This window comes from Scardinius erythrophthalmus (assembly GCF_964197995.2).
Source record: "Scardinius erythrophthalmus genome assembly, chromosome: 23".
NCBI classification, from domain to species: domain Eukaryota; kingdom Metazoa; phylum Chordata; class Actinopteri; order Cypriniformes; family Leuciscidae; genus Scardinius; species Scardinius erythrophthalmus.
Genome location: NC_138243.1, coordinates 26,101,231 through 26,114,972, shown reverse-complemented (window position 1 = coordinate 26,114,972; position 13,742 = coordinate 26,101,231). Strand labels below are relative to the sequence as shown.

The following is a 13,742-nucleotide window of genomic DNA, read 5'->3' as shown; positions in this document are numbered from 1 at the left end:
GTAAAAGTACTGCAATAGTAGAGAGAATACAGTGGAATCATTGAAAAAAGTTTGTAATATATTGATGCAAAACACTACAGTACAATCACAACAGGTTTATTTGAATCAATTTGAGCAGTTGTATCAATTGATAGTAGATCACTGTAAGGAAATTAATAGACTCTCATTTGAAATGTAATGTGTGAATTGCCTTTTGAAATAGTAGTACTTTGATGTTAAGAATTGATTTTTGTTGAATGAACAAATGATTTAAATTTATTTGTATTGTATCCAAGCAATTGAGAAAAGGGTTAGAGTTTTGAAAAATGTGCATTTTGATCATTGGTTGTGAGTTTTGTGTCTAGAGTTGTGAAAAATGACATCAAGGTTCTGAAAATAGTAACAAAGTGATTGTAAAAAACTGTAATGCTTTTCATCAACTCATGCAATGCAAAATTAAGTGAATGCCTGGTGTCTGAGATAATTATTAAAACGGGGCCTTGGCACTCAATGAGAAAAGCCTCCATGTGTGTCCAGATCACACACTGCCAGAGCTATAGTGACTTCAGCTCTTACATCCAGTCTGAAACAGACAGTAACTTTACATGATGATGATGAATATGTGCATCACAAAAGCAAAATGAAGTCATTATGACATTAGTGGTGATGACATGCATATAATTTTTTCTATCTTAATTTAAATATAGTAACTGCTGGCCTATGTCCAAGAACACTGGGCCATCAGAACAATGCTTTAAAGGTTTATGAACGGTTTTATATAATCAAGTACAAATGGCAATGTTTATTACAAGATCAATAAAACATTTTCCTTAGTAGCCTAGTTTATGTAGTTAACAGAAACATGGCTATCAAGAAATTAAAGATTACTCACAACAGGCAAGCTTTAAAACATTTTATTAGGGCATAAATTATTAATAATAAACCGTATTAGCCTAGACAAGCATATGTTATTGGCTCATTGTTTGCTCTGCAGTGTCCTTTACCTATTTATCTGAACGCCTGCAATCAATCAGGCAAAACAGCTTAGACGATTTATCTTATAAAACAAACTATTCATATGAACTGTTTCAGTTCGTTTAACATTGAAACTTAATTACCTTTTCGCGATTTGAAGAGAGTGCACTAATATTTTCAGTTCCATTCATTTTTCGCGTTGTTTCAAGGTCACGCCCACAATACGGGAATCTCATGAATATTCATTTATAGGCCTACTCCACCCACTGGATGAATTTTTCACAGGAACTGAATATTACACAACACCAACACCGTCCCCATGGTCACGGTAAGTTTGTTTTGTGAATTTCGGTTTCTGTATGGAAACCTGTATGGAAGCTGTTGAACATTTCCATCGTTGTTGGCTTGTTGCCCAAAAAAACAAAACGGTTACGATTACTTTTTGTGAGCGTGTTGTAGGCTAACCGTAAATTGTCACAATGGCACCTACACCAGTCAGTTCAGGTTTATATTGTATACATTTAAAATAAAAAATTAAGCCATAATATAGGCTATATTGACTTTTGTTGCAATAATCATAATAATAAAAAAAAGAAGTTATCTCCTGAAGCATAAAACCTGATTATCTGTGTTCATTCAAATGAGCATTAAAAAAAAAAACCCTCAACGCTGCAGTTTTTGAGTGAACTATTTTCAGATGGATCCTGACATCAGTATTCTTGATCAACAGGCGTGTGCACTGATGAAATCCTGCATGCCTGGATCTGCTGTCTCTTTAAATTTATTCATGTGCAATATCCTGTACACACCTTACAGTAAATATAGCAGGGGCAAATAACGTGTGACCACGATTGCTTATTCTGAGTCACAGACATCTGAACATTTGTTTCAGTTTTATTTTGAACACAGACAGCGTACGATCAAAATGATCACATTCACATTCGTTTTCAGCAATTCTAGAAAATGGCTGTTGAAATATAACTGATGTTTTTAGAACCAAACAAAATTGCTTGATATTATTATTATTCAGGTCAATTATGTCTAAGTATTTGCACTTCCATATTTTGCCATATTTAACAAATAAATTAATTTTATTAGCATACAGATTTTTATGCATGTTTAACACTAGAAAAACTTTTTCAATAATAATTACACTTTAATTACTCTTTGCTTGTGATAAGTAAGGACATTTATAATGCTACAAAAAGATTTCTGTTTCAAAGCTGTTCTTTTAACCTTTCTAGAATCCTGAAAAAATGTATCACCGTTTCCACAAAAATATTAAGCAGGACACATTAATAATAAGAAGAAATCTTTATTGAGCAGCAAATCAGCATATTAGAATGATTTCTGAAAGATCATGTGACACTGAAGACAATGATGCTGAAAATTCAGCTTCTCATCACAGGAATCAATTATATTTGAAAACATTTTTAAAAAGAAAATAGAAATTTTAGATTGTAATAATATTTCACAAGATTACTGTATTTTTGATAAAATAAATGCAGTCTTGGTGAGCATGAGACACTTCTTTCAAAAACTTTTAAAAATCCCCAAATTTTCAAACGGTAGTGTATATACATAATAAATAGAAGATATATATATATATATATGGAGGTAGCAAAACCTTATGACCCAAATGGAGCACTAAGAAAGCAGGTCACATCTGGGAACTTTCCCGACCCGCTCACTTCCTTCTGGAGATGAAACTTTACGTGATATGACGTCGCTGGCTTCATTATCAGACTCCTTTCAGATACTTTGAGAGATGTTATATAAAGGATTATCTGAGATACAGTAAAGTAGTAGTCTTCCCATCAGATTTTTTTACAGTCAGTCTCTGTTAAATGATCTTCAGCTGATGGAGCTCTTCCGTTACCTTCTGGGTTCATCGATGAGTTCTGTGGCAGCAAAGGTCAAGCTCAGATCTTCTGCTGCCGTCCTGCTGAACGGGAACACTTCTCTGGTAAAGCGCGTCACGAAGCACGGCATCTGCTTTTTGCCGCCCAACTTTTGCCCTCTCGCTTGGAAGTTGTAGGCCACCTGGTAGTTCAGTCGAGTCAGAAGTTTTGTGATTTCCAGATCTGGACCTCCTTCGTTTTCCAGCAGATCACAGAGAGTCTGAATCAACACTGCGCCTGTAGGATGCATGAACGCAGCGTAACCTTCAAAACAAAAGAGACACATGAACGTGAGTGAGGAAGTGAAGCGTTTGGGGCTTTATGATCTATGCAAACAATGTTTTGGAGTTAATAAACCGTACCTGGTGGTGTGGCGTACATAACTGCGGTGTCAAAAGGAATGGAAAAAAGCTCAGACATGCCGTCCTCTTCCTCTGAGGATGAAGAGTCTGTCTCCACCTCCACACCTTCATCCAACCCATGACCTCGACAAGCCTGCAGCAGAAAGACACGAGAATCGCAAACATTCAACTAACAAGTCACAAGCCTTAGGAGAATATCCAACTCAAAATCAATATTTCATGACTATATTTTTGTGTGTGCAAATATTCGTAAGATTTCAACAGCTGTGGGAGAAAACCCCTAAAAATTGCTCTATATTTTCGTACTTCCAATTAATTCCCTATGGTCCATTTGGGCATGAACAGTAAGTGTGACTTTTTTAAAGACTTTTTAGCCTTTCCGAATCATGATTTGGAATATAGGAATAATTTAAGAAAAAACTTATCCCATAATGTACTCATATTTAAGCCATCCTAGGATTTTCTTTTTTAAGCCGAACACAATTTGAGTTATATTAAAAAATATCCTGGCTCTTCCTCGCTTTATAATGGCATTAAATAGTTTTTGAAGCGTTAAAGCGTCGGGTCAGAGGTCACTGTTCCACCTCTCTTGTGAACGCGCATACAACGGTTGCCAGAAGCCAGTGATTATAGATTATAAAGTTTTTAAATATGGATATTTTTCTTACAAAAACCTATTGCTTCGCGTCAGAACGCATTTATTAACCCACTGGAGTCTTATGGATACATTTTTTTGATGGATGCTATATCGGCTACCATATCGGTATCAGCCGATATATGTTCATTTTTTATGTTTATAGTTATCGGCCCTATAAGAAAATTTGGGCAATATATTAAAGTCGATAAATTTCCTTCAGCTGAGATACTTCAGATGCACACTGTTCTCCATGATGGTTTTGAACTGTTTGAAATATGATTGGAAACACTTCAAAAAGGAAAATACAGTTAAGTGCAACATGCAGTGCAAGTCTGTCTCATATAGGCTACATCTAATTATGAGAATATTATAATTGAATGCTTGGGACATGGCTTTTCATGGTGAGACTTTTGCTTTTGTAATCAGGCTCTCAAACATTATGTAAGAATTTGGATTTAGATTTATCAACCAATATATTGGTTATCGGCTTTCAAATATAAAGAATTATCGGTTATCGGTATTGGACAAAATGTAATATCGGTTCATCCCTAATGGATGTGCTTTTTGGAGCTTCAAAAATGACATATACACATAGGATGGCTTGAGGGTGAGTAAATTATGGGATCATTTTCATTTTTGGGTGAACTATTCGTTTAAGAATTCATTCCCTTGTTTTAGTTAAATCATGAGGACGCAATTAAGAATTTCTTCCCTCGTTTTAGTAAATCGTGGCCTAAAACAAGGGAAAAAATTATTATGATTTAGTAAAACGAGGGAATGAATTCTTAATCCATGGCCACAATCTATATATATAGGCTATGTATGTATGTTTGTCCCGTATGTCACGTGTAGGGCTCTCTATAATTTTATTTATTTTTTTTACAATTTTTCAACATGCTAAAAACAAAACGTATAGATTTCAAAAGAATTCAAGCGAAAGAATTCAAAGCTGCAATGTAATGGCAACAGTCACCGATACTTATAACACAGGCTCTTATGCAAGAACATGAAATGTCACAAGAGTTTGCCAGTGAGGACGTTTTTCAGGAATTGTACCTGGATCAGGAAGAGTTTGCTCTTGTCCGCCATTGACGGGCCTCCGAAGTAGCTGTAGATCTCGGACAGTTTCACGGCACGTCCGTCAGCACCAAACACAACACCCTCCTCACCGTGAGTGGATATGATGCCCATAAAACAGTCTTTGACCGTCTTCTTGCTCTCTGAGGATGGAGGACAGAGTTAAAAAACCATTGATGTATAACCAAATAAAACGAACAGATTCTGCATGTTCTTTTTTTTAGCTTATTTATCCCTATTGAAAAATGATTAGTTATCTTCAAGCAAAACTCAAATGCTGTCATGGTTTACGAGGCTAAGGACTGATTAACAATGACTCAATCTCATATCATATCATATATGTTCAGATTCCAGTCTGCGTGACTTTTAGTCATTGACTAGTAGTTGTATTGCTCATATGATTCATTCATTCATTTTTAAACGATAGCAACGTCAAATTGTCATTCAACCCCCCCAAAACCCAATCTTTTTTGTATTAAAATCAAATTGTATTTCAACAAAAATGTACAAGTTTAAACCGAGTTTGTGCCAATCTGTGCTTGCTGATAATTGAGGGCAGCAGCCTATTATTAACAAACATGGACTTTGGCACCAATAAATTACCTTATGTAATGTGTTTTCACATAAGCAAGCACAGCAGATTTGAAACATGAAAAAAATAATTTTATAAATGATTAGACTAAATAGTATCAGTACCTGCTTTAAATGCTTCATAGATCTCTTTTGCTCCACTGTCTATTTTGATTTCCACAGAGAAGCCGAGTTTGAATAGGATTTTGTGAAGCCTTTGAGTGTCTTTCTTCACGCCGCTCCTCCTGCTCAGATCTACACCTGGATTGAAGTTCTCCACAGACACTATTAACGCCCTGTTCTTCATCCTCTTGTTCGGTGTAAAATGATATCTACAAAGAGACATGATTCTCTCTTCTGTCAAACGCTGAGGTGTAATGCAGTCAAAAACTGTGTGAGAATAAGGATAGTCTGTCTCGACATTATAAAACAGGTGAGTCCTGCTATTTGCAGTCTATCAGGCCATATATGGAGCGTTTCCTCCAGGCTTTAACAGTGTCATGAGATTGATCTACGCAACACTGGCACTTCCAGACTAATCAGAAGCTTTAGCTCATAAAAAGATGATTTACTACCTTCACAGGTGCTTGTATTTATCTTCCAATTTACCAGCAATGGTTTGTTGATAACTCAAATTGAAATAATATTCCTAATGTATAGTATATAATTACATAAAATGTTTTTACTTGCTTTACACATTAAGTTGAACCATAAGAATACTGAAACTAGAATAGTAAAACAAAGTAAACAGAAAAGCATATCACCCTGTTTTCTGCAAATTACCCTTTCTTATATTTTTATTAGCTATGTTCATGTTCATACCTGCTGAAATACAAAACTCCAGTGGAAAGTACATCAATAGTAATGATGCTGCCTGTCTACTGTGTTCATATCCAGCGCAAATAAAGATGTGCTCCCATCCCAAAGGCTTAAATGTAAATCGTTGTTTAAGACTGCTGCAGAAGTAGCATCTAAACGGCGTTGTCACGTAGAGATATATCTGCATCACCACATACGTTTCAGGACACGCAACCCAGGCCACACGTGAAAGCGAACCATATATGGTATGAAGTGGAACAAAATAAAATACTATGGAAGTCAGTGAAGACCAGAAACGGTTTGATAACCAACGTTCTTCAAAAAAATCTTCTTTTGTAACCAACAGAACAATGACACGCATACAGGTTTAGTCAGAACTTGAGGGTTAGAAAATTATGACACAATTTTCGAGGGAACTATCACTTTAACACGAACTAACACTGAGCGAAACCTCTAAAGCATTTATTAATCTAGTTCATTGATAGTTCATGTTTAATGCATTAATAAATTTTAAAGTGTAGACATTTCAACAACAAATAATAGAACTAAAATTATAATTTAAAAATTAAACAGAAATATAATTGTAACTATAATAATACAAATAAAAAGGAAATGTATAAAGTTAACACTCTTTAAACTTAAAACTTTACTTTTCAGTCCCATTGTTTAATACTTAAAAAAGACTCCATGTCTTCCCTAAATGGAAACAAAACGTAAAAGGATCTTTGGAAACTTCCAGCTGTTCCTGGGATTTTGGAGGGTCATTTCCTCGTCCTCCTCTTCCATTTTGAGGAATATACATACTGTCTATGGGAATATATAAGCTCCTGAAAATGTCTGTTGGAATGTATCCATTTCACAGCCAATTTCGTGTATCTGATTATTGGGAATTCCTTCTTTAGAAAATGCCAAAGAATGATTACATTTTAATATTTTATATAATATTTATATATATTTCATTATAATATAACTTGTATGATGAAAACCTCGCTGCTGCTGCTGCTGGATGTGGCTTGTTCTTCACGTCTACTTTGTTAAAGCTTGTTGGTAGTGTGTTTTGGTGGTTTTAGTATTGGGATAGGGTGTGTAAGCTTGAGGAACATGAAGAGATACCTTTCACAGAGAAAACTCCTAAATTAGAGCATTAGTGGCCACCATCTCCTTATATTTGGAAAGTCATGCTTTAAGACAGAAATATAGAGAAAACTTTAACTATCAATTGCAACAACAGCATGAAATCCATGCAATTATAAGGTTTCATTTGTTAACATTAGTTAATGTGTTAACTAACATGAAATAACCATGAGCAATACATTTGTTACTGTATTTGGTCAAATAAAATGTGAAATACATGCACATAATCTGTATGTAGAAAAATGAACACCTAACTTAATATATAAATAAATTGTTAACCACGTAATGAAAGAAACACATTCTCTCTGCGATATTCCCAGCAGAGATCATTCTCCGCCCCTTCTCTTCCGGCCTGAGACGTGTGGCCTGGCTTGTGTGTCCTGAACTGTTGTGGGGCTGCTGCTGGGAAGTCACAAGACGATGACAACATGGCAAATGTAGTACATCCGGATTACATTCATGCTACACACATTCATACTAGAACATACTTTTTGTTAGAACTCGCAAAGTAAGTACTTAGTCAAAAAGTGTACACACTCAACAGAGTGCGCGATTTCGGACGCAGCCTTGGCCTTTGTATTTATGCTTCAAAACCCATAAAAGTCATTACTTTATGAAGATTTGAGGAGTAATTCATTTAATTCTTATTTCTAAATTATTATAATAATAATATATAGACCTAATTTATAAACTGTAAGTACGCTTCTGTGGATAAGTATGGATTGCTTCTTATCATTGATGTCTGTTTCTCTTGATAAAGCACTTTTGGAACAGTGTGTTCTGATCCTTCAAGTCCTACGACACATGATGATGCACCTCTGTCGGTCTCAGATGCTCATAGATAAATAGCATAGATAACACACTCGCATTCCATATGTTCATTTAATGTTTAACATGACAGAGAAATAATAGTCATCACTCCATATGTTTAAATGGAACATGGCATTAGTGTTTGTGACTAACAGGCCGTGTTGAAATCCTGTGTTTCTGGATTGGCTGTCAACTCCCCTCACATGACTTGAAAGTACAGAGCGTGCAATAAACGGCTCACACCTTGAAGTACAGTTAATAATATAGCAGCGATAAAGAATGACTATGACATAACTGGGCGTAACATTTGTTTCAAACACGTTCAGTGTTTCCCAGAATCAATATTTCATTCAAATGTTGTAGCACCATCATTGTAGGTTTTATTTGCATATCACATATTATAGATAAACACTTTAAAGATTAATATAACACAAAATAAATAACAGAATATTCATATGATTGTTTTAACAATCTAATTTAATAAAGATAAATAAAAGTAGTAGCAAAAGTTCTAGTTCAAGACTTCAGAGGAACACATACAGTAGATCACGTCCTGCACGTTTCCCATCAGCTGACTTCCTGCTGCCGATGCAACTTTATGCAAAGTTATGTTATCTCATGCAATGAGATAATATAGATAACAAGAAGCCGTTCCTCCACATTTTTTTACAGTCAGTAGTGAACCCATTTGATCTTCAGCTGATGGAGCTCTTCCGTGACCTTCTGGGTTCATCGATGAGTTCTGTGGCAGCAAAGGTCAAGCTCAGATCTTCTGCTGCCGTCCTGCTGAACGGGAACACTTCTCTGGTAAAGCGCGTCACGAAGCACGGCATCTGCTTTTTGCCGCCCAACTTTTGCCCTCTCGCTTGGAAGTTGTAGGCCACCTGGTAGTTCAGTCGAGTCAGAAGTTTTGTGATTTCCAGATCTGGACCTCCTTCGTTTTCCAGCAGATCACAGAGAGTCTGAATCAACACTGCGCCTGTAGGATGCATGAACGCAGCGTAACCTTCAAAACAAAAGAGACACATGAACGTGAGTGAGGAAGTGGAGCGTTTGGGACTTTATGATCTATGCAAACAATGTTTTGGAGTTAATAAACCGTACCTGGTGGTGTGGCGTACATAACTGCGGTGTCAAAAGGAATGGAAAAAAGCTCAGACATGCCGTCCTCTTCCTCTGAGGATGAAGAGTCTGTCTCCACCTCCACACCTTCATCCAACCCATGACCTCGACAAGCCTGCAGCAGAAAGACACGAGAATCGTAAACATTCAACTAACAAGTCACAAGCCTTAGGAGAATATCCAACTCAAAATCAATATTTCATGTCTACATATTTTTATTTGGAGTAGCCATGCCATAAGCAAATAAGATTTCAACAGCTGTGGGAGAAAACCCCCCAAAATTGCTTTTTATTTTTGTATTTCCCATTCATTTCATAGTGGTCATTTTTGACCGTGAACTGTCAAAAGTGTGATTTTTTTTTAAAGACCATTTAACCTTTTTGAATCATCTTCATGTTTTGCATCTGTGTGTGTGCACATAGCAAGTGTCACAAAAGACACCAAGTTTAGTACAATTAAAATGCAAAAATGTTCTGTCTAAAATGCCAGTATAGATGGTTAAAGGATTTGCAATATCAACACATCCCTCTTGAGGCACAGACTCTTATGCAGAGAACATGAAAGGTCACAAGAGTTTGCCAGTGAGGACGTTTTTCAGGAATTGTACCTGGATCAGGAAGAGTTTGCTCTTGTCCGCCATTGACGGGCCGCCGAAGTAGCTGTAGATCTCGGACAGTTTCACGGCATGTCCGTCAGCACCAAACACAACACCCTCCTCACCGTGAGTGGATATGATGCCCATAAAACAGTCTTTGACTGTCTTCTCGCTCTCTGAGGATGGAGGACAGAGTTAAAAAATCATTGATGTATTACCAAATAAAACGAACAGATTCTGCATGCGTTCTTTTTTTAGCTTATTTATTCCTATTGAAAAATGATTAGTTATCTTCAGGCAAAACTCAAATGCTGTCATGGTTTACGAGGCTAAGGACTGGTTAACAATGACTCAATCTCAATCTCATATCATATATGTTCAGATTCCAGTCTGCGTGACTTTTAGTCATTGACTAGTAGTTGTATTGCTCATATGATTCATTCATTCATTTTTAAACGATAGCAACATCAAATTGTCATTCAACAGGACATTCAAGAGGACAGAGTTAATGAGTATCTGGAATGGATAGTTAGTTTATCTATTAAAAGTCTGATTATCTGCAGTCAAATTCGTAATGGCATACAAACCCTTTGACTTGTCCACACAATATATATGGAACAATTTCACTTATTTATATAAATAGAAGAATCAAAATGTGTAAGAAGTCATATTAGAAAGTAAACATCAATACATTATGCTGGCTTACATTACCTGCTTTAAATGCTTCATAGATCCCTTCTGCCTCAATGTCTATTTTGATTGCCACAGAGAAGCCGAGTTTGGTGAGGATTTTGTGAAGCCTTTGAGTGTCTTTCTTCACGCCGCTCCTCCTGCTCAGATCTACACCTGGATCGAAGTTCTCCACAGACACTATTAACGCCCTGTTCCTCACAGTCTTGCTAGCTGTGAAAGGGTATCTAAAAAAAGACATGATTCTCTCTTCTGTCAAACGCTGAATTTCAGTGCAATCAAAGTGTTTCAGAGTAAGTTGCCTTAGTTCTCAGAAGATCTGCCTTTATAGTAGGCTATGAGCCCTGCCCCTTTTCAGAAGTCACTATGGGGAATGTTTCTGGGCAATACCTTCGTGTCATCATTTCTGATTACACAACTTCATTTCTTGCTGTCTGCAAAAAGGGAATAAAACGTGTAGGTGTTTTTATGCATTTACACTTGCAAAGATTTGTGAGGAAGCAGGAAGCAACATTTCAACTGAAGTCAGGGATAGAAAATAAGGGGAGATCCAATTAATATTTCTATATAGTTTATTATTATAATTACTGAAGGTTAATCTCTGTTTATAGGCACATACACAGTAAAAAGAAAGAAAGAGAGAAAGAAGAAAAATGCTATTTCAGGCTTTCGACTTCAAATTGGCTTGTTTAATTCAATGTGTTGCTTGCTGTTTTGTTGCAATTATTTGAGAACCTTAGCAATTTGATTTCTGAGTGAACATAGTTTCAAAGTGAATCCTACACCAAATTTTATTCAGTGTAACGTGGAAACAAACAAGCTGAGTTAATTTATTGACATAAGCATGTTGTCATACTATATGGTAAACTGTCACAATGCATCTGGATTATTGACAGAAGCATGTTGTCATTTAACATGGTAAACTCAACTGTCACATGGGAACCTGCATTAAATAGCCAATTATGAGTTATTCCAACTAATTTAAATACTGTTATAAAACAACGCCCCCCCCCCCTTTTTTTTTGCCAACATAGAGAATGTACAACACATAAAACACGTGACAACTTCTCTCAAGTAAAATGTGACTGAAAAAACCATGACAAAAATATGATGATATTCAAACTTTAATTGGAGAGAATTCACACACACACACACACACACACACACACACACACACACACACACACACACACACACACACACACTCTAATTTAAAGCAACCAACATTCAACATCGTGAAAATTTGTGTCAAAATCATTTCTGACTGAAAATTTTGCAACAAAGATTTTTTTTATCCAAAAAATATGGATGGATATGAATATAATTCCAAATGTTGTAAGCAATTTTTTAAAACATTAAATTCAGTTTAATTGAAAGACAGCATCACGAGTTCACAACCGGAGACGTGTTGCTCCAGGGCATTTCTGTCTCCAGAGGAACATTCTGTTTCCCCACAGATTCCCCTCGTCTCACATACTTCCTGCAAAGGTAATTCTCTTATCTGTCTGTCTGCACAACACTTTCCTGATTTCTTCTGCATTCACACAGTATTTTAAAGTTACTCACAATAATGATTAGAACATTTTTTTGTATTCACCAATTATTGTAAAAGTTCAAAATAATAAAGCATTGTTTTTGCTAACAGATGTTGAATAAAAATGAATTGTTCAAAACAATCAAATTGATTGAAACCAAAGTCAAATTGGACTTTGGATTCAAAACCTCATAGCCCTTCCTTGTGTGACAACTATCCCCAGTCTCCACTATGAATATGCATAGCCTAGAATAGGCCTATAATTTAGATGAGAAATAAATTATATATGTAAAAAAAAAAATTATATTCTGCAGGCACGTTTTGACTTCAGATAGTCACGCATGCATTCACAGGCGTAATGCATATTCTAGTCTAGACTAGAGAAACATTCCTTTTGATTACGTTTTTAATTGCAGCTTTTCCTCGTCTGCCAAAATTCCCTAAAAACTCACTGTGTAGGATGTCTGTCTAAGTAGACTAGTAGCTACACCCAAGTTAGTTCTCTAAAACATGTGAAAGTAAATTTAATAGCCTAATGACTAAAAATAGAGATTAAATGATCCACGAATGAAAGTATCCAATAGGCTAATTGTGTGGCCACCGAGATAAAGTGAGCAGTTGAATAACTGATAACTGAATCTCATTTGATACATCATTTTAAACATTTGTTTTTTGTTTGTTTTTTACGTATAAGCCACACAACGATAGCCTAGTACCATAACTGTAGCCTACTAGCGTCCATACTTATGTTAGCGCTGTGGTTTAGTGTCTGTCACTTTCAGTATTCGAGTTTTTGATTGGCAGTTTAATTTTTTTATTGTTCGAGCTTTTGATTGGCAGTTTATTTCATTTTTTTATTGTTCATCAGCTGGAAAAAACGTTCTGAAAGTGATTTCAACTTTATAAATCTTCTGTGTCGCATGGATTAAATTAGAACAATAAGGCCCGGTTTCACAGACAAGGGTCAGGCTTTAGTTCAATTAGGACATTTAAAGGTATAGCGGAGGATTTTTTACTTCCGGGTGGATCACCTATACTATTGGTCCTCCTAATTGTCAATCATTCTGGTGAATCAATCAAACTTTTCAAAAAGTGGAGAGGGCGGGTCTTATCTAAAATTTGGAAAGATCCTCCGCTATACCTTTAAGAAGCTTTTATAAATGTGCCTTAAAAAAACATTAGCCTACTGGACATATTTTAAGATATGTCAGTGCAAGTTTCTTTCAGTTAAGACAGCTTTGTACTTTTTGCATGATACAATCCATAAAATAAAATAATGTTTTGATGGACTTCTGTAGTCTGTACTGAATCCAGTGAGCGGCCAGCTACCTTCTTGCTAGCAAGACAGCTCAAACATGCATTTTGTCTGTGAAACCGGCCATTATTAAAACTTAATATCAAGTTAACCTTGGTGTGAACACTCTTAACACTTTTATAAACGATTCCCTAAGACAACGGTAATTTTAAATAGTTAAAGGTTGTTGTTATACAAAAATATTTGACTAAATGTTTTAGTTGTGTCTGTCGGCTCGCATTC

At 35.9% G+C, this 13,742-nt stretch overlaps 1 protein-coding gene across 1 annotated transcript; it reads right to left on the bottom strand.

Annotated features, from left to right (window-relative positions):
• Positions 1-2,829: 2,829 nt before the first annotated feature.
• On the bottom strand, positions 2,830-10,912 carry LOC308683487 (uncharacterized protein; the record flags this gene model as incomplete). The annotated part of the gene is made up of 8 exons (XM_081353947.1): positions 2,830-3,119; positions 3,218-3,350; positions 4,911-5,074; positions 5,628-5,891; positions 8,965-9,270; positions 9,369-9,501; positions 9,994-10,157; positions 10,693-10,912. The coding sequence occupies 8 exons, from the start codon at positions 10,910-10,912 to the stop codon at positions 2,830-2,832; spliced, it is 1,674 nt and encodes a 557-aa protein (XP_081210073.1).
• Positions 10,913-13,742: the final 2,830 nt, after the last annotated feature.